This window comes from Colius striatus, chromosome Z (genome assembly GCF_028858725.1).
Source record: "Colius striatus isolate bColStr4 chromosome Z, bColStr4.1.hap1, whole genome shotgun sequence".
NCBI lineage: Eukaryota > Metazoa > Chordata > Aves > Coliiformes > Coliidae > Colius > Colius striatus.
In genome coordinates, this window is record NC_084790.1 from 24,112,080 (window position 1) to 24,132,697 (window position 20,618).

The window sequence follows — 20,618 nt, forward strand, 5'->3', positions numbered from 1 at the left end:
CATGTTGCTGCTACTTCATTTACGAAACAATTGTTTGCTTGTGTAATGTTCAGTGATGTTTAACAGTTATTGTAAGTCAGATTATTCACTAGCTTGCTTGTAATGATGGAATCAAAAAGAGTTAACTTCTGATGTATCTGAAACTTTTAAAGGGACACTCTCAACTTCAAATGTTGTCTTTGGGGAAGAACTGAACTGAAAACTCTTCCAGCTGTTGCTCTTAACAACTTTTTTGTCCTCCAGCAATTAATGCTTTGTGTTTCTATGCAGGTTACTCAAACAGAAGGGTACGTCCAGGTAGCTACCTGGGGTTCTGTGCTTGAAGGAGCCATGTGCACAAATTGAACTTAAAATTTGCGTTTACCTGTGCTTAATTGACAATAACTCTATAACTTATAGTTGATAATGTCCCTTTTAAAATATAGGCTAGCAGTTGTCGCTTGTGTTTAATCTGTGTAGCAATACATAATGCAATCAGAGTGTGTCATTGTTGTGCTGCTAACTGATTCAGTTACCTCAAACAGACTTATGTTCCAAATTCTTCACTATTACTTCACTGACTTGTGAGAGTTAAAACTGGCCATCTGGGTACTTAAACTGGCTTGCTGTGTGACTTTTAACTGGAAAATTCTCAGCTGACAGCTGATGTTGCAGGATGTCTATGGGGAAAGACGGGAGTGGAATCGACACAGATTTTGTACCACACAGCTGTGGCACAAGGTAAGCTTAGAGATGTTCTGCTTCATTTTAGGAACTGTGCTATTAATTATAGGAAGTAAAACTGTGGAGATATGCTACGTTAGGTACCACTCCCTTCCTCTTAAGAGCACCTAGTGTTAGATTCGTTACAGTAGATACGAAAAAAAGCAGCGATGGTTAAAAAGAAATAAACTTGGAGACTATATATTCTCCAAGGTAATTTTTTCAAATGTTTATTTTTAGTAACAATAGCAAAACCAGCTCTAATGGCAGGTTCAGCACACTGATCAAAAACTACTTTCTATAAAATAAACATGTTGATTTACCAGGTTTCTTGGTGTTTCTTATTGCTCCCCACTTCTAAGTGCTAAAGTCTGCATAGTTTTGATGGTCCTTTTCTGTCTTCATTTTTTTTAAATGGCTTTGCTTTTCATGCCTTAGCTTTCCTTGTATAAGTTTTTTGATGTTTGAGCATTTTTGTGTGGTTTAGTTTGTTGGTGCATTGCTGCTTGTTTAAATTCAGTGCATAACTCTCCATTACACTGTCTTCTAAGTAATTTCTCAGTGGCATGAGGCTGATGGCGCTTTCTCTCATCTTCTTCCACAACTTTCTTAACCCCTTTTTCATTTAAGCTTGGAAGCCTGTGGAGGTCTTGGGGAACTTCACTTCTCCACTTTTCCCACATCTGTAGAAGAGGAGTGTACCTAGCCTAGTTCTACGTTAAGGCAAGCATGCTCTTGCCGAAACTAAACATACCTGAATATACAGCTCTGTAGAAAGAACAATTTTAGATGGAGTCAACCCTTGAAATAAATTATGCCGCCTCCTTTGATAGCAAAGCACGGAAAGAACCAAAGAAGAGCTGTACACTAGCATCAGCAGCGAGAGTGTCATTTCTTTCGCAGGCGTGTTTAACCGACTCTTCTCCCCCTGAAGCTTTCGTCGGTGCGTACTTTGAGCGAGCAGCCGTCTGGTTTTTCCGTGGCTGTGCAAGGCGCCGGTGGCAGTTGGGGGTAGTCGGACTGCCGGTGGCCATGCCGCCTAACCGCCCGGCCCCGGCCCCGGCCCCTCCACCTCGCCCCGTGGCGGAGCGGCGGCGCCGGGCCGCGGAGGGCAGAGCCGCCCCCTCACGCCCCGCCCCGTCCCGCAGCGTGGGGAGCCAGGGCTGCCTCGGCCGCGCCCGCACTTCCTCGGCACCGCCGCTCCCACCGCCAGTCCTTAGGAGCAGCCGCCGTCCCGCGCCCACACAGTAAGTTCCTGCACTCCGCTCCGCGGCGCGGGGCCCCGCTCCCGCCGCATTGAGCAGCCCCCGTCCCCTGCGCGCCGGCGGGATGGGCGCGCGAGGGCAGCAGCCGCGCCGCGGCAGGGTGGGCTGTGGGGCCCGACAGGCCCTCGGCGGCAGAGCGGGCCGTGGGGCCCGGCGGAGCCCCGTTGGGGCCCGGCTGCAGACGATGGGCCCCGGACCGGTGCTGGAGAGCCGCGCCGGAGGTACCTAGGTTCCGGCATGGGAGGTGCCCGAACCGGGACTCGGGAAGCCTCCGCAGGTCGGGGTATTGCTGCTGCCGCCTGCCCCGGCAGCACCCCGGAGCTGCTCTCTGGGCGGGAGCTGCCGAAAAGCACCCAAGTCCGAAGTTTCGTCACACAGAAAAAATGTATTTGGGTGAAGGCTGTAGAGGGATTTCCGTTCGCGGAAACCTCATCCTCCGTCTTCTCTCTGTTGCTCTTCTCGGGCAGCAGGACCATTTTATGGGCTGGTTTTTTTTTTTAGCAGCATTTTAGCTTTCGCCGGAAGGGAGCCGTCGCCTTGTTCAGTGTGCTTGAGCTCGCACAAAACAGCGGCAGAGGCAACAACTGTGGTAATGCACCTGGATTCTGCATGGTGCTGGTGAAAGACAAACTTTTCTGAGATGCCCAGGTTTCGTTTTGAAATCCTACTGGCAAAAATTCTCACAGTAAAATCAGTTTCTGTGTCACTTACATACCACTAAGTAAGAGAGGTAACGGTTCAGCGTGGGCTTTTTCTTCGTAGAAATCTCGATGGTCACACTTCCCATGCTGGCAGTTTACATGTTCACAGTCTTACCTGACCACACGTAGGCACTGGTAAAGCAGAATGCAAAATGCTATCTTAGATGTTTCCCTTAGCATGTGCCACTTTTTGTTGATTGTGCTACTTCACAAATTACTTCACATAACTGATTAGCGAAACTACTTATGTTACAAACTGCCTCGTCAAAACTCTGAGGAGTTAGATGCCAGATGAGGAGCTGTTGGTTGCACTCACAAGCTGGGTTGGCTGCTGCCAACTATCCTTATCTCTTGTTAGCTCTCAATGCAGATTTCCTACTTAAAGAGCACTGATAGCTTGCAGCCCTTACACAGCAGACTAGCCTTTTCATTGCCACAGATCACAGGTCTGGTTTCCAAAGCATCACTGGCCTGAATGAACGTAATTGCTTGTGGGCATTCTGTGGGATTCAGAGTTACCATTCTTTACTGGCAGAGCCAGGTACAAGCAAGTGCTGCAGAGTCAGACCATGCAGTATCTGTGAAGGTGTCGTGCCTATGTGGAGTCCGGATCCCTCACACCATTCCCGTGGTGCAAAGCACATGAGATTAGGGGGATGTTATTTTCAAAAAGTAGGAAAAGCCATCGACAGTGTGTATTATAAAGCTTCCATTTAATGCCTTTTGATAGGAATCTTTGTTTTTTTGTGGTAGAAATTTCTGATTATTATTTCTTCCTTGCAGTGATTAATGAGCATTTTAGCCAACTTTGGAGACAGTGCAAGTATGAGCTATTACATTTTGAAATGAAGCTGAATACATTCCCTTTCTCACCGTGCTATGTATATTGTTGACCTGTATGAATAGTGCAAAAACATAGCATCACATATTTGCAGACCTCAAAGTTTTGATTTAAGCAAGCACATGATGCGTGTACTGCACATTACAGGAACAGGATACTCTTTTAGCTTTGTCTCATTTAAAAAAGTGATAATGAGGAGGAAAACCAAACCATCCTCAAGGGAATTTGCTTCTGAAGTAGTAGGAGAAGGCATTTGGATGTTCCTCTCTGCTTCACCCCTGCAGTCCCTTTTCTAAGAAGTGTCAATCGTCTGTTACCAAATAAACCGCATATAAAAGTTTCCTGGGGCTCTAAATGGGAGGGAATTGGTAGGAAAAAGACATCCAGGGAGTGAGAGTTTTCAGTGGAAGGAAGTCAAAGACCTTCATTTGAAAGACAAGATTAGGTGAACATGGGACATACTTAGAAGCAGGAAGAGGAACGAACATATTCTACTATATTTGCCTACTTACTTTCAGTTATTCTGGAAGCAAAATTTTCCATGGAATATTTTCAAAGTAAAAGTTACGACGCAGATATTTGTGGGACCAAAAAAACACAGACTTGGAATGGAAGTAGCTTACTGTTTGCCCTGACAACAGGAAGCTGCTAATTTCCGTTAAATAGTAACTAGCCTAACCTCACTAAACCTAGATTTCTGTGTACTTTTTGGCTTAATTTGCCTATTTTGTGTTTTCTTTAAATATTTACCGCTAGGTAAAGTGTAATATCTGCTGCTTCAAATATCTGAGGAAATAATCAGATGGTTGAGAACAACCTTAGTAAATTTCTTGTTTCAGTACATCAAGAGAAGTCCTCTAAATCATGGGCAGTAAAATACTCAATAGTCCTTAAAGCAGATAGTGTGTCCGTACAGATTAATTTATACAAATAACAAAAGTATTAAATTACAAAGTATGATATATAAACTATAGCTGAATTTTGAGAAGTGATGTTGTTATGATGAATTCCAGATTGCAGATGTTTTCTCTTGAGTTTACCCCTAAACAAAAGTTTTGGCTTAGAATTTCTCTCTAGTTTTTGTATTACATTTGGACAATCAAAAGATAAAAAGGAAAAAATAAAAGTTAGCAAGTGATAATTGTCATAGTCTTAACATTGGATATATCCAAAATAATTATTTGCTTAATCTAAGTGGCTGGCGGTATGATTTCCCTAGTTTTTACTGTATTAATAACCTTCTAGCAGCTTTGACCACTCTCTGTGAATTTGGTTTGTAGCCTCTTACATCACTGAGATACAATTCAAGGATGCAGACTGTACTTTGCTCCCTTTCTTTTTTTTTAAATCCTTTTAAAGTACATTTCTTTCCATTTCTTATATTTTGCCACCTTCAGGTAGGTCCTTTAAACCATTGTTATCTTACCCCCACTGGCAAATGTCCTTTGCTTTCATAGAATCAGAGTATGGTAGGGGTTGGAAGGGACCTTTAGAGATTATCTAGTCTAGCCCCAGTGCTGAAGCAGGTCCACCTAGATTAGGTCACACAGGAACGTGTCCAGGTGAGTCTTGAAGACCTCCAAGGAAGGAGACTCCACACTCTCCCTGGGCAGCCTGTGCCACTGCTTTCTCACTCTCTCAGTAAAACAGTTTTTTCTTATGTTTAAATGGAACTTTTTGTGTTTCAGCTTCATCCCCTTACCCCTTGTCCTGTCACTAGGTACAAGATAATTTGTTTAAGTTAGATTTTGTGGATTACATTGATCTGATGAACAAAAACCAAATTAACTTGTAGTTTATCTTGGAAGAATTTTCTCACAGGAATACCATACCTTATCTGTCTGTCTATCTGTTTCTTTGAGCAAGCGTCAATACATACTGCTGCGATGTGTATCTCAATTTAACAAATTCTAGTACTCTTGTCTGTTGTTCAAAGTATTTATACACAGAATATGGTGCTCCAGAAGCTGACTAATAGCAAAGTAACTTAGAAGCTTTTTAGGTTTGTTTTGGAGGGTTTTTGTATCTGTATGCCCAAGCTGTGAGCAGTCATGTTGTCTGTTTGATCTGTAGTAGAAAGGTTTGCAAGAGTTTTTAACTGTGATGTAACGGAAAATCTTGTTATCTTTATTTGAGACAGACTTTCATAATCAAAGAAAGGCAGCTTGGCTTGATATTAGTTATGGGTATTTTTTTTCCCTTATGCCTCCAGCATCTTCAGATCATAAGACCCAGAATAAATGTTTTCTGTGGTCAAGCAGAAGTTAAGATGGCATTTTGTCAGTTGAACAAGCAAGCAGGAAGTATAACTTGGTGTTTTTACACTATCTTTCTCGAGTTTTCTCAAACCAGAATTTCCCCTTTTACCTTCAAGACAGACTGATCTCATGTCTCCTGAAAAGTGTGAGCTCTGTGCCCTGAGACTAAGGTATGTAATTCGCAGAGCAGTAGCATGTGCCTGTCTCATTACCATCTCTAACAAGTCTTAAAAAAGGGGAAGAATACAGAACACACGATTTTAATTAGAAGCTGATGATCATGTGCTTCAGGTGCTGTTTTCTGAACTGGTCATTGACTGTGTTGCTTGTAGCCAAAACATCACTTCTTTCTTTATTTCACTGTGGTAATTTCTAGGATCTCTGCAGCAGCCCTGATTTTAGCAAGGCAGGTGTGTGAGATGACATATCAAACAAAATACACACCCTTTAAATGATCCAAATTCTATTCCTTATTTTCAGTTCTCTTTTTGTTTAAAAACCCAGAGAGTGAAAAGTGACTCAGGTCTTGAGCAAACCTTGCAGGGACTTCAGAGGTGCCTTTTAGATGAGAAAATCATTAGCTAGCATTGGTAAATTAAAAAGATATATGTTAGCGATTAAGTTAAGAAGATATTGTTACCAAATAAAAAGAGATACATTGAGGATTAAGTCCAGAAGAAATCAGTATCTACATTTCTGTCAATACTTTCTCATTAAAGAAAAGTGTATCTCCTAACAGGTGAATTTTAGTATTGAATATGCCTGGCTTAATCCAAGATTGTGTTTTTCTTCCTGAAACAGGGTTGAATATTTTTGAATACCTAATTTTGAAGTTCAATTTATATTAGAAGGTCAACAAAACTAGACACATTAAAACTCAGCATTTTCTTCCAGATGGTGGAATAATGCGGTTAAGAGTACAGTACTGTTATCTTAAGGAAATCAGGCCAGACGCAGTCCTTTCTAAGGGTAGCTACTTGGTTATGTGTCTGAGTGATAGTTGTTAAATCATCTGGAGGAGGTGTGTAGGAGTGGACTGGGCTCTCCAGATCCTCAGCATAGTGTTTGGCCTGTTTCGTGTCTGTGTCTGGAAGCCCCAGAATTCAGAATGAACTGGTGGTAATGATGTTTGGCATATTAATGTAATTAAATATAATTTTGTGCAAAGACACGTTGAAGTAGAGTTTGTATTAAACAAAATGCAACCATGTTTCAGTGATTGATTGGGAAATGCAACGTCTGCAACCACAGTGACTCTCCATGAAAGTAAATTCCCCTTTAGTTTCTAGCTGAAGTAAGCTGTTTTGGACCCAATTTGCATCTAGTGGTATCAGCTATCAAAAGTGTGTTGACATTACTGCAGCATATTACACTTGCTGAAGAACTTACTTTGCCTACAAGTACAGATGGAGTTCTGCAAGTTAATCTGAAAATCCTGAAAAAAAATATTAGCAGTAGGTTTCAGATGATGAGGAGTATTCTTGGTCAGAAGTATGCCATGTGAGTATGCTAGCCAAGCACTCCAGCCGTAAATGTGTCATTGCTCCTGTCACTCAGTCAACCAAACCCATGGCTTCCTGCGTTCTCCAGTGCTCACTGGACATGTGCAATGAAATCCTCCTAGAGTATGATTAAACTTTTTTAACAACAATATCTGAATAACTGCCTCATCTTACTGGAAGCATTCTAGTGTTATTTTTACAGAAATAATTATTAAGGGGTTTTTAGTGCTGCTTTGCTTTCAGGAACAGAGAGGAGTTGCTGCTATGTTAGTTGCTATTAATAAATGTCGTGGTTTAGGCCCATCAGGGAACAAAGACCACGATTAGCCTCGAGTACCGAAGTGGCTGAGAATTGCTCAAGGGCAGGGAGAGCTTAATTGCCGCTTAAGGTTCATGACAAAACAGACCAGGCCACTTGGTTTGGGGAAGAAAACAGGAAAAAAAAAAACCAAACCAATTTAATGCAACGTCAACTAAAACATACCTCCAAAAACCCAAAACATAACCAAAACGAAACAACCCAGAGTAATACATCAATGAAGAGTCCAACCAGCCTTTTTAAGAACACCTTCTTGCCACACCTCCCCTCTTCCCGGGCTCAGAGCCCTGATCCCGGGGTTTTTACCCTGTCCCCTCCTGAACGGTTCAGGGGGGCAGGCAGTGGAGGTCTCAGTCAGTCTGCTCCCGATAGCTTCTGCCGTCTGTCCCTCCTCACGACGGGTGAACTCTGCACCAGTCCTCCCTGCGAGTCCGTGGGGTAACTCACGCACACGGCAGCCCTGCACGGGCTGCTCCGATGTGTATTTATTCCAAAGGCTGCAGCTCCTCTCTGCCTCTCATGTGGGGCTGCTCTGCGACGTGCAGGCTCTCCAGCACGGCCTGGGCCATGGCCGTCTCCCCACACAGTCCCTCACCTGTCTGGGCTCACTCACATGGAGCTGCTGGTAACTCTCAGTCCTGTCATGGATCTCCACAGGTTTCAGGGGCACAGCTTGCATTCTTGCCACGGCTTGCAGAGGGGTCTCTGGTCTATTGCTTCTCCTTCCTTCCTCCTTCTCTGGCTGAAGGGTCCGCGTGGCCGCCTCCATCTTGTATCACTCTTACACCTCCTGCCTCGCATTCCAAATTCCCGTCCCCTAAATAGTGATGGCAGAGGCGCCAGATTGGCCCAGCCGGGCCGGAGGTGGATGTGAACCCAGGAGCCGGGGGAGAGTCCGCAAACTCTTTACCGGGTCTTCACTGCAACCCGCTCCCTCTGTTACTAAGCCAAAAGCTGCTCCTTGCTAAACCAGAACAATAAAACATCACAGTTTTATATGAATGAACCAGTCAGTTTTTAGAGTTCTGTATGGTATATTGTGGTTAGCTAATGCTAAACATGTAGCTAAATCATACCTTCATCTTTCCCAAAACATTTTGTACAATTTAGAATGGTTTAGATAGTGTGGTTTCAGAGTGTTGTTGAGAAATAGTAGTTTGTTCCGGCAGGTGCCTATGGCTTCCTTCCTCATCTGCTACAGAAGGTGCTCTCCAAGCAGTGAGTATGCACAGGCATGAAAAACCTAGGTAAGGTAAGTCTAGCTAAACAGCCTGTAATTAAGACCCGATTGTTGAGCCTGTTTAGAGTATTCATAATTAGATATGTGTTCATTTATGATATCCTTCCTCTTTTTGGTGGAAAAGTGTCTTGTATATTTGCTTAACCTATTTTCTGTAGTGTATTAAAATAATTTTCAAGTCCTGTGAAGAAGCCTTTACTTAGCTTCAGCTCATCCCACAGTCCTCCTTCTCATCTGGGAGCAGAAACTCTGCGTTCTTTTCATCTGAGTTTTGTCTTTATTCCTTACAAGATGAAGTGAAAGCCAACAAAAATTGTTGGATTTTTTTTTTTAAAACAAATCCATTTTAGTATAATATTTTATAGTAAATGAATGTTGACTTTGATGTTTTGTCTACTCCTGTGTACAGTACTGTCTCTATGCCTACTAACTGCAGAATTTTTTTATTTAAAAAATAAATCCTTTCTGAGGATAGCTTGCCAACCTACTTATAGCTTTATGCCCATGATACGTTTTAATTGTTGAGTTTATGTCAAGGAAATAATTTGCTACTGTTGGGCTTTCAAGATGTAGTGTTTGGGATTCCAGGCATAAAACCTGTTTCTCAAGTGGTCTTATTTATGGTATTGCTGGCACTTGTAGCTGTGTTATCTTTTTGGCATGACTGGGATGATTTTGTGAACAGCTAGGGGGAGTTTAGTGGCATGTGGAACTTGATTATTTTTTTTATTATATTAAAAAGTAGAAACTTTTTGTATTAGATAGAAGGGAGAAAAGAAGAATGTAAGCAGAGGGTAGAACAAGAGAGACAAAGCTGAGCTTATTTTGGGATCCTTGAAGTTTGCTTAGCGGTCCAAGACTCTGCAAGTCAACTTAGAAGAAAGCAGTTGATTAGATGTTCAGTTATAGCTGTTATTACAGGGATATACCGAGTAATACAGCTCAAGGACTTTTTCTGTCTGTGTTATTTTTTAAATTTTTATGTAACAAAAATCATCCAAAATGGAGAAGTTGTGTTTTTTCATTTCAGGGTTAACCTTGTGATGCAAACTGGCTCTTACAGAGAGCTAAAGGACAGATCTGCATTGGTGGGATGACAGGTTTAATATTTTCTATTTCCCCCTATAACTTCTTATAAATTAATGAAAGCAATTATATAAAGTACCTGAAGTTCATTTGTAGGGATAGCTCCTGCTGAAGTCTCAAGCAGATTCAGGATGAGTATAGCAACCTTTTTCTGAGCATCTTCCTGTCATTTCCAGTAGTTTCAGGATACTTTAAACACACTTGAGGGGAAGCTAGTGGTATTTTTCTGTTTGACTACAGTTTTTTTGTTCTATCACTGAGTAGTACTCAATGTTAATAATAATGTGGTTAAATGACAGAATGCTTTAGCCTCCTGTGTGATGAAATAAGATACTACAGATCTATTACTACAAACAGTGTAATGGGAATCCCGATACTTTTGTATGATGCTTCTGTATTTTAATGAAATTTATATCAAAGTCTTATCTGCTAGTTTATATGAATTGAATTGATTATTTTCAGGCACACCTACTTTACTTATTATCTGTTAGAATACTTCAGTGTATTAGATTAGCGTCACGTTAAACAACAATGCAAATCTGTTTTTGCTTGAAACTTTTGAAAACTTCTTAAAAGTTACAAGTAGCGTTGAATAATAGTGGAAATGTGATTAACCTTTGAACTGTAGAGAAATCTCTACGATCAAAGTTGTGAATTTGTGTTCTACTGGCTTGAAAAACACCACATTGGTCAATGATGCAGAAAGTATGCTGATTAAAACTAAATGCTTTTGTGCAGATTTGCTATTAGTATTTGCTGTATAAGTAGCATACATACAGGTAGACAGTTTAAAGTCACTTGAAATGTGAACTTTGTTGTTAATACCAGGTGGATGACTGGGAAATAGATGAGGAGTACTGGATGTAAAGTCAGCGATAGGCAGTAAAATTCTTTGTGTATTTTTATTTATTTATTCCTGAAAGGTGTTCAAATATAAACTCAGATGATTAGCAGTTTAAACATTTCTTCTACTTCAGCTATTAGGCTGGATAGGAGAGAGTACTGGAAGTCTGGATTGTTACAAAAAGATCCATCTGATGAAAGCGTGTTCTAGATGGTGTTAAAAGATTAATCTCACAGGACATGGTCGTTACTATTAACTGCAGTTTGTACAGTGCTGTTCATCTTGTCTATCATCCCTGAGCACTGATTGGCTTGCCTGTATTTTCCAGTAAGCTTTGCAAAAGTTGTTTTTTGTTGCTTGTAGTTTTTTAGAAATTTCTCAGTTTTTCAGCATATTAATTTTCTAATAATTTGCTTAAAATTTAAAGATTTTGAAATAAAACCCGACTCATGTAAGTGTAGAGAACCTGCTTTATGAGAAGTACCCAATTCTATGTATCAAGCCGAGTATTTAGTTCCAGTGATCATAGAACATGGTGTACTGAAAAGATTTTCAGGGTTTTTTGATCCGGCTGATGGGGAGTCAACATTTGAGACCAAGAAAAGTTGCAGAAATCTAAAAGCATAGTATGTGCTGCTGTAATGTGCACAGGAAAACATGTCACAAACCCAAGCCCACTTTCTGCTTAAGCACAAGAAGTTGTGGGCAGGTGACTGAGTTTGAGGAAGGAAAGTCTATGATTACAGTGGAGTTCGAAATTTAGCTTTAAAAATGTGGGAATGCAGATCTCTGTACTAGCCAAACTTAAACACAGCATGCACCATTGAATAATCTGTTAGTTTTCCGATTGTATGCGAGAAAAGTAGTGCAGGAATTTTCAGCTGAAGATACAGTTATGACCGATTTCACCTTTATTTGCCTTACAACCACTCTATTTAAAAAGTGAATAGTAATAGAACAAATTTGAATGTTCATATTCTCAGTCTTGATGGCAGTGAATACATCGGTGACGACAGCTAGCTAGGAAGAGTAAATTCAGAACCTGATCAAATACCAGAATATGGATAAAGAGAAATCTCAAGGACTTTAAATGAACTAATTGAGGCCAAAGATAAATGACTGAAGACAAAAATTTCATATATGTTTAAGTTGAGGTCATTTTTTTCTTAGTATGAAGGACTGGATAAAACCATAATAAGTTAACCTAAAGGTAATAAAATATATTTGACAATGGTGCCAAGTAGAAGAGAGGTCTTCTTCAAAGCCTCTTTATGCTACAGAAGAAGTGATTTAGGTACTCGATGTGGTAGCCTGAAACTAATTGACAGGGCAGTTCTTTTTTGTGCTTAGTGAACTTAGGGTTTTCTGTGAGGAAGAAGTAAAATCAGTGAACTAAACCTCTTCTAGAGACTACTTCTGTTTCGGGTGGATATGAGATGAAAACACTTCAGGGGAGTAAAAACGTATTGAAGGCTTGTTGGCCTTAGAGCACACACTTGCATTAAGAAAAGCAGGCAGATGATTGTACGATTAATCAAAGTTCACAACCCGAGCATGGCTGTCACATTGCCATGGACCACAGGGATGTGTGGAGTAGAAGCACACAATGGGCAGGCCACATCTTCTTGGGATGGCCTGTGGGGAAGCAGGCACATCACATAAAGTGTCCCTGCCACAAGATTGTGGTTATCTACTCGGAGAAACCATCTTCCTTTGGTAATACTCCAGTATCAGATAGGGGTATTTTTGTCTACTGGATTCAGGCTGGTGACCGTGTACTGGTCTTCTGAGGTTGTGCTGCACATACGAAGTAAATAAGCATAGAATTATAGAGTTGTAGCTGGAAGAGACCTTTAAGATCATTGAGTTCAGCCTTTTTCCCAGTCCTCTCAACCACTAGATCATTTTTCTAAGTGCAACATGCACCAGGGATGGTGCAACTTAACTCCAGGGATGGTGACTCCACCACCTCCCTGGGCAGCCCATTCCAAGACCTGACAACCCTTTCAGTAAAGAATTTCCTTCTAATATCCAGCCTGAACCTCCCCTGGCACAACTTGAGGCTGTTTCCTCTTGTTCTATTGCTTTTTACTAGGGAGAACAGACCGGACCCCCCTCATGCTACAGCTTCCTTTCAGGTAGTTGTAGAGAGTGACAGGGTCTCCCCTCAGCCTTCCTTTCTCCAAGCTTAACAGCCCCAAATCCCTTAGCTGTTCCTCATAGAAAACGTACTCCAAAAACTGGACACAGTCTTAGAGGTGCAGCCTCACCAAAGCCAAGTACAGCAGAATGATCACCTCCCTGCTCCTGCTGACAACACTCTTCCTGTATGGCCAGGATGCCATTGACCTTCTTGCCCACCAGGGCATACTGCTGGCTCATGTTCAGCCACTGTCAACCAACACTCCCAGGTCTCTCTCTGCCTGGCAGCTTTCCAGCCACTCCTCCCCAAACCTGTAGCACTGTTGGGGGTTGTTGTGGCCCGAGTGCAGGACCTAGCACTTGGCCTTGTTGAAACTCATGGCATCGGCATTGGCCTTGGCCCAGTGATCCAGCCTATCTACATCTCTCTGTAGCGCTTCCCTACCCTCAAGCAGATCATTACTTCTACCCAGCTCGGTGTCATCTGCAGACTCACTAAGGATGCACTCTGTCCCCTCATCCAGATCATACATAAAGATGTTAAACAGGAGTGGCCCCAGTACTGAGGGACACCACTCGTGAGTGACTGCCAACTGGATTTAACTCCATTGACCATGACTCTTGACCATCTAAGCAGTTTTTCACCCAGGAAAGTGCATGCCCATCCAAGCCAAACATTTTGTCAAATGATGATGTCAACAGACTGCATGAAGAGCAGTGACCATTGCTTAATTTCCTCTGCTTGGTTAACTTCAACTAAAGTTCCCACAAGGACGGTGCTACTATGCTGGGCTAATTTGGAGGCAATTTCTTCAAGTGCTTAGTGTTGCTGTATGGTAATCCTAAAAATAGCATGCCTTGTGCTTGTTCATACCTATGATTTGCAAGCTATAGAGTGAAAGTACTAGGAAAATGATAACTTTTCAAAATTAAACATACAAAGATGTCAGTATATCCTGTTAAAATTTTCAGTTAAAAAAGCATATTGTGTTACTGTCTACAGTGTTCTCTCTAGGTGTGGTCGTAGACCACATGTTCAGGTCATCAGTGCTTGTAACCTTAGCTTGGCACTGCAGTCCTTCACAAGCTGATGAAGACCAAATCACTTAAATGGATCTACTCGAGGAACAAATAATTCTCATACAACAATTCGATGGTATTTCCTTGGCTGTTGTATTCTGGCAGGTCTGTCCAAATAGCATGGCAGTTGAGTAACTAGCTCTCAGAACTTGCTGTACAAAACGTTGTATCTACATCTAGTTGAGGTGAGAACTGGAGTATTCAGTCTGTCTGATGATAGTTCTAGAATCACAGAATAGAACAGAATCATAGAATTGTTATGGTTGAAAAAGGACTCTTAAGATCATCAAATCCAGCCTCATGCTGCCAGACCCATCCCTAACCTAAACCATGTTCCTCAGAACCTCATCTACGTGTCTTTTGAATATCTCTAGGGATAGTCACACCACCACCTCCCTGGGCATCCCATGTCAGTGCTTAATAACCCTGACAGTGAAGCAGTTCTTTCTAACGTCCAACCTAAACCTTCCCTGGCTCAACTTGAGCCCATTTCCTCCTGTCCTGTCATTCATTACTGGAGAGAAGAGACCAACCTGCACCTCACTACTGCTCCTCTTAGGAAATGTGCTATTCAACATACTCATGTATCCATGTGGAAGACCCTAGAGATGTGTGGTGGGGGATGACAAGAGACAGTAGGGTATGATGTGCTCCCACAACTCCAATTACTTCCATAATCTGGGACTCTTGGTGTGTGCTGAGCCAGCAGCAGAGCACAGTGCCAGATGATTGCATCCCAGAAGTTATGCTTCTGTATCTGAAAACTTAGGCTGGTTACAGTACGGATAGAAATAGGAAATAGCTGTCTGTATTAACATGATTATTGTGCAATAGTTAATCTGTAATATTGAATGCATGGCAGTTTATAGCAAAACTAACGCCTGTTTTGGATCTGAATCTTGAAAGGAAACTTTCAACATAAGATTGTTTTGAGGGAGAAAATGTCAGGGAAGTGGTTCAAAAACATAACCTCTTTTTTTTTTTTCCTTTAAGATTATTTCAAAGTATGTTATTTATGCATTTAATTTTTAGCCATGAAGAGGCATTGATGGAGTAGTTCTGTTCCTTATGGGAATCCTGAGGCTATTCACAAATCTGTCTGGTTCAGGAAGATTAGAGCAGTGATATTTTGACAGCCCATCTTAACACCTGAGAGAAAATGGGAGGATAAACTAATGAAGTTACTCTAACATAAACTAATGAAATAAGATGACATTTAAAACTGTGGGAAGACTTGAGGTAATAACTTGCTCTTAGTACCCTCCTCTCGTTTGTTTGTTTGTTTGTTTCGGGTGCTGTAAAGGAAGTAATGAATTTTACACCCATCTATTCTTGTAATACCTATGGCACTATACATATACCTATTTACATGTAAATGTTTACTCTTGACTAGCAAGTTTTGCAGTTCCTCTTGTTTGTGTGATCTTTCCATACAAGATTTGTATTTTTTGTTTTCCTGTGATCTTTTTCCTCAGAATCCCCTGGGAGATATTTGAGTAGTGTAAGGTGAAAGCAGCCCAAGATGACTCAGTGAGGAATAATAGTCACAAAAGGAAAATGACTTCCTCTGAGTACACAAAATCTTTTATTGACAGTAGAGGTGTGTAAGTGAATGATGGCTATAGCTGGTGGCTATAGCGCTGGTTGTGTGCGCCAGCATACATATGTTTACGGATGTTGAAGTGTAGGCTGTTATGAACAAATCTAAACCAAGTTGCAAAGAGTCTGGTGGAGAAAAGCAGTCTGTATGAAACTTTAAGCTCCTTTTACTCAGCATGAATGGAAGAGTTCAGACTTTTCCATTTGGATAAAGCTTCCTTCTACATGGTCAAATAGAAGTATTTTATTTCAGTTGTGTTTTGCAGTCATTTAGATGAACCGTTTTCCATTAACTGGTAATGTCTGATCTTGAGTATAGTTTTGGGTTTTCTTTCAGAGTGTCAAATGCAGACAAGTTTCTCTAAAATTTCTCTGTTACAGCAGTGTATAGTTACGCATAAGCTAACTAACACATAGTGTGTCCTAACTGTGCTCTGCTGCATTACTAACATGCAGAGATTACTATGATTAAAACTTTTTAATGCCTGGGACCACAAGGTAAATTGCTTCTCAAAATCTAATTCTACTTTTCCCCTTGTTCTGTTAGACTCTGTGTTGTCAGTTAAGACTCTTTAAATATTATTTTAGCAATTTTTAACTCTAAATTTTCTTGGGAAAATGCCTAGTCAAGCACTAATTGCAGCATCCTGGAATTCTGTTTATTTTCCTTGACTGTGTGTTCTCATTTTTAGCAGAATCTCTGTGTGTCTCATTTTCTCATAATTCCTGTTTAAGTATTGCAAGACCACAAAAAGGTCTTCCCAGAGCCACCTCACAACAGGACAATCCCCACTTTCCCACCTCATAGAGGAGGTATCCAAGCCCTCTGATCATCTGTGAGGACCTCCTCTGGACTGCTTCAACAGATTTGTGTTCTTCTTGTACTGAGGCCTCCAGAGCTTGGAGGCAGTATTCCAGCTGGGGTCTTACCAGTGTGGAGTAAAGGGACAGAATCACCATCTTGAAACTGTTTTTGTCTGCAAGTGCACTTTACCAACACATCATCAATTTTTCATCCACCAAGATCCTCAAGTCCTCTTTTACCCTAGTGTGGTCTTGGTGTGAATTGTCTTGATCTCGTTTAGTACTCTTAAATGTCTGAATTTAGAAATCCAAATACTACTTTTTCATATTTCTAATACTTCTAAGTACAGAATGGTAACTTTTAATCCTTTGTTTTCAGGGATAATATGAAGTGGTACATTTTAGATGTTTTCTTTAGGAGATGTTCCTAGCTAGTGCAAAATCAGATACGGTTTGCATGAGGCTCGCTTCATTTAACTTTGTGAAACTTCAGATCCTGTTGTTACTGTATGGGTTTTGACTTGTGATATCACGTACGTGCTTAAGAATTTTGTATGTTTTTGTGAAGTATTATCAGATCTACATATGACTTCTGGGAAATTTAAATAGAAGAGTGGATTTGTTGAGATCATTTAGAAGAAAGAAGCACTTTAGTGCAGAGTACTACATATTTGAAAGCGACTGTGTTTTCATATTGAGAGAATGTATTTTTTAATTAATTCTGTGCTTTTTTTATGAGCATTACTTAGTTTTGTGGGGTTTTATTTCCCCCAGTGATTTCCATTCCTGTATAAAGCAGAGCTTGACTGTAGAAACTTGGACAATGACTCCTGGTCATTCACAGGTTCGATGTTAATAGTCTGAATAGGAGGGAGCTGCTCTGGACCTCTCCTTACCCCTCTTGTAAGAATGCCCTTTTCTGTTTGTCAGCCATGGGAGACGAGCCCTTACTTGCTTGCTCCATGCTTTCTAGGGTGGCATGTGTATATTGGGAAGCTGTTTCTCACAGGTAAAATCATGAAAATCTGTAACCCCGCTGACAGGTTATTTGTGTAACCTAGAATGAAATTCTTACAGTTAAAACAGCAAAGCACCTCCTTGTGTTAACTACAACATGTGGCACAGGATAGCTGTAAGAATGTGTACTTTGTCAGTGTCTGTATAATAAGGAAATTTTAGAGTGTCTTTTGAATAATGAGAGTTTCGGTTTTGAATGTGCTGTGTTTTGTTAACATTACCTGGCAGTAAGTATGACTAGTTACAGCACATTCCAGGAAGTGCAGCTGTTTGCCCTCTTGCAAAATAATGAATGTATTTGTTGTAGAGACTATGCAATGAGATGAATCCCCTGGTGACTGATACTGCTTTCCTTACAGGAGAGCTTGAAGCCAGGAATCTGAACTGTTAAGAAATTGCCTCAGCCAATGCATGTTAAAACGAGCACAAGGTTTTCCGGGCATAGACTGAAACCAGCTCTCATGCTGCAGTCATCTGCTACTTTCACTCAGGTTTTTTTTCTTCCATTGTTTTCCAAACAGAAACTGTAAAAAAAGTCACTTCTCAAGTTTCTCCATTGAAGAAAGAAACTGAATTTACAATATTTGAAGCTTATTTTGGTCATGACAGGAGCAGGAAAGTGTCTATGACTTCATTAAATGTTGGGGGGGTATTTAGTAGGAAGATATATTTAAAGAAATTTAACTTTATAAGTAATATTCACAGTTTCAAGTATATCAGAGTACAACTAATGAAGAACAATTTTGTAAGTCCTACTGACTGTGCAATTTTAAAAAACAGTATTACATTTCTGTATATAAACTTAAGTGCTGTTCATCGGTTAATATTAAATATTATCCACTTCAGTTTCTAGAGAACCTTTTCTAGTATTTTATCACTAATCATCTTGTGATCCATACTAATTCTGTTTGTGCTGTCAACCTGAAATAATGACACCTGCCAGAATTTTTGCCTTAATTATTAAGAATTCCCCTAGTTGTTTTTTATAAGAAAGACATTGCTTTGGTCCTCATCTGGTATACATATGTACCAGTTTCTTTAGGCTGGTGGTGCCTATGTTTTAGGCAAAGGCCTGTATTCTGAATCATGGACTTCAGGTCCTCCTGTAGCAAGCAACCACATCTCACATCTCATGTTGCAGTCAAACTTCAGTTGAATTCTGTGCTGGCGCTTGCACTCATTGTGTATGATGGAGGATTGCTGTAGTACTGAATGCTTCTGGTGTTTAAAGTTTTTTTTGGTTTTTTGGGTTTTTTTTTTGGTGAATGCTCCGTTCTCCCTTGTTTTCATATCAGCCTGTGGACTGAAATAATTCTTTCCATTACCTGCTTGCTGTTCATCCCTTAGATGTTTTCATACTGAGGTCTTCTGTAGTGACCTTGCTTGTTGAAAAAGTAAATAAGCCAAACTCTTCTACCTGCTGCTACAGAATGGGCACTCCCTCCCTTCGACTGCTTTGCATTTCTGCTGGTTTGAATGCTGCTTTCCTGAACAGTGTAGGTACATACATGCCTTTTTTCCCTACATATATAGCATATCTAGGTAGAGTTCAACCTCTACTGGAATTGATACGTGTTACTTTTTCTTTTCTCTTATTACTGGAGAAAGACTGGTGGGCTCCTCTACTGAGGATTTCATGGTACCATTGCTCCAGATAGACCTTGCACTGCAACACCATTTGTGGTACAGCCTGGAAGACTAATCAACATTAAGGTCCATCTGGCTGCATTACCACTGGGTTGTTAAGCACATGATTAGCAAACATATGGCAAGACATGTTTTTCTTCATGCTTAGCTGTGAAAGTGGCTCTGAGCAATGTGTATGGTGTTCCAGATGCTTTTTGGAGCTCAAGGGTATGTGGAACTGTGAGGTTCTGGGTGTGTGCTTACAACTGAAGTCTTGAGTGAAGAAAAATGAGATGTGGTGTGTTTGGCTCCTTTCCTTTGTATGTGTGTGAAAAACTACAGGCCACTTTGTTAGCAAACATTGGCAGGATTAATCCATGTACATTAATTGCAATGGTGGAAAATCTGTGGGCAGGTGAAGTTATCCTTGTTTCAAGTGAAGAACGTTAAAATGGTGCTTGTTCTGAACAGGAACTGCTTGAAGTAGTTGCTCACCTAGAGCTGGCTTGAGGGTGACAAAGGCTCAGTTTAATAAGATAAATACTCGGTCCACAGGAAAGAAGCTCCTTGATATTTGTTTATATTGAAAATATACAGCATTTTGAGCATCAGTAGATGGCGTGATTTAAGCCCAACTGGTAATTGTCTCACACAGCCTCACACATGCTCTCCGCAGCAGGACAGGGAAGAGAATCAGTAAAGTGAGAGAAATCATGGGCTGAGATAAAGACCATTTAGTAGGTAAGGAATTCTTTCCCCACTTCTCATGGGCAGGCAGGAGTTTAGCCATCTGCAGGACAGCAGGACTCTGTCACATGGAATGGTTCCTTGGGAAGACAAATGCCATCACTCCTTTCTTCCCCAAGCTTTATATGTGAGCATGACATTCTGTGATCTGGGATATCCTTTTGGTCAGTCTAGATCACCTGTGTCCCCTCCAAAATTCTTGTGTACCCTTAGCCTGCTTACTGGTGGGGTGAGAAATAGAAAAGGCCTTGACTCTGTGCAAGCACTGCTCTGCAGTAACCAAAACAACACTGTTTCCAGCACAAATCCAAAACATAACTGCATACCAAATGCTGTGGAGAAAATGAACTCTATCTGAGCCAAAACCAGCACCATACGTGAGCCTTAAATATGAGCCTGTGGGCATGATCCCCACCTCTTGTGGGGAGTGGTTCTGGTATCGTCTTCTTGCCCACCTCCACCAGGAGAACTGGGTGCTGTGCAGTGAAAGGGGTGGTTGCTGAAGTGAACTGGATCAATCACCGATGCTGACAGGTCAGATATGATGCAATGACAGCCAAGCTAGGGATGTTGTTGTGGCAGGCCTGAATTTATGTCTTGAGATGGCCACAATGCTGTCAGGTTGGGAGCATGGTGAGCAGATAGAAAGAAATGTGGTGCACCTACACAAAACTGCTGAGGGCAGGTAATGTCCCTTAGTTACCGAGCACTCTTAATGCCTGACTGATCATAATGGAAATTTGATCTGAAAAATAGGCTATGCAAGAGTAGTATTTTTGGAAAAGTGTGTGATGTAATTGTTCTTTCAAGTGCAGGACTGACTATGTAATCAAGCAGTGAAGGGC

General features: G+C 41.1%; 1 protein-coding gene across 2 annotated transcripts in view; it reads left to right on the forward strand.

The window, feature by feature from the left end:
• The first annotated feature begins 1,859 nt into the window (after positions 1–1,859).
• Positions 1,860–20,618, forward strand: part of TNFAIP8 (TNF alpha induced protein 8) — a 61,919-nt gene continuing 43,160 nt past the window's right edge. Inside the window, exon 1 of one of the 2 annotated variants that reach the window (XM_062018178.1) lies at positions 1,860–1,949. In XM_062018178.1, coding sequence (XP_061874162.1) covers position 1,949 — 1 coding nt within the window. In that variant the 5' untranslated portion in view covers positions 1,860–1,948. Of the gene's footprint in view, positions 1,950–8,816; positions 8,841–20,618 lie in introns of those variants that run through there. The other variant, XM_062018181.1, reaches the window with a different exon arrangement.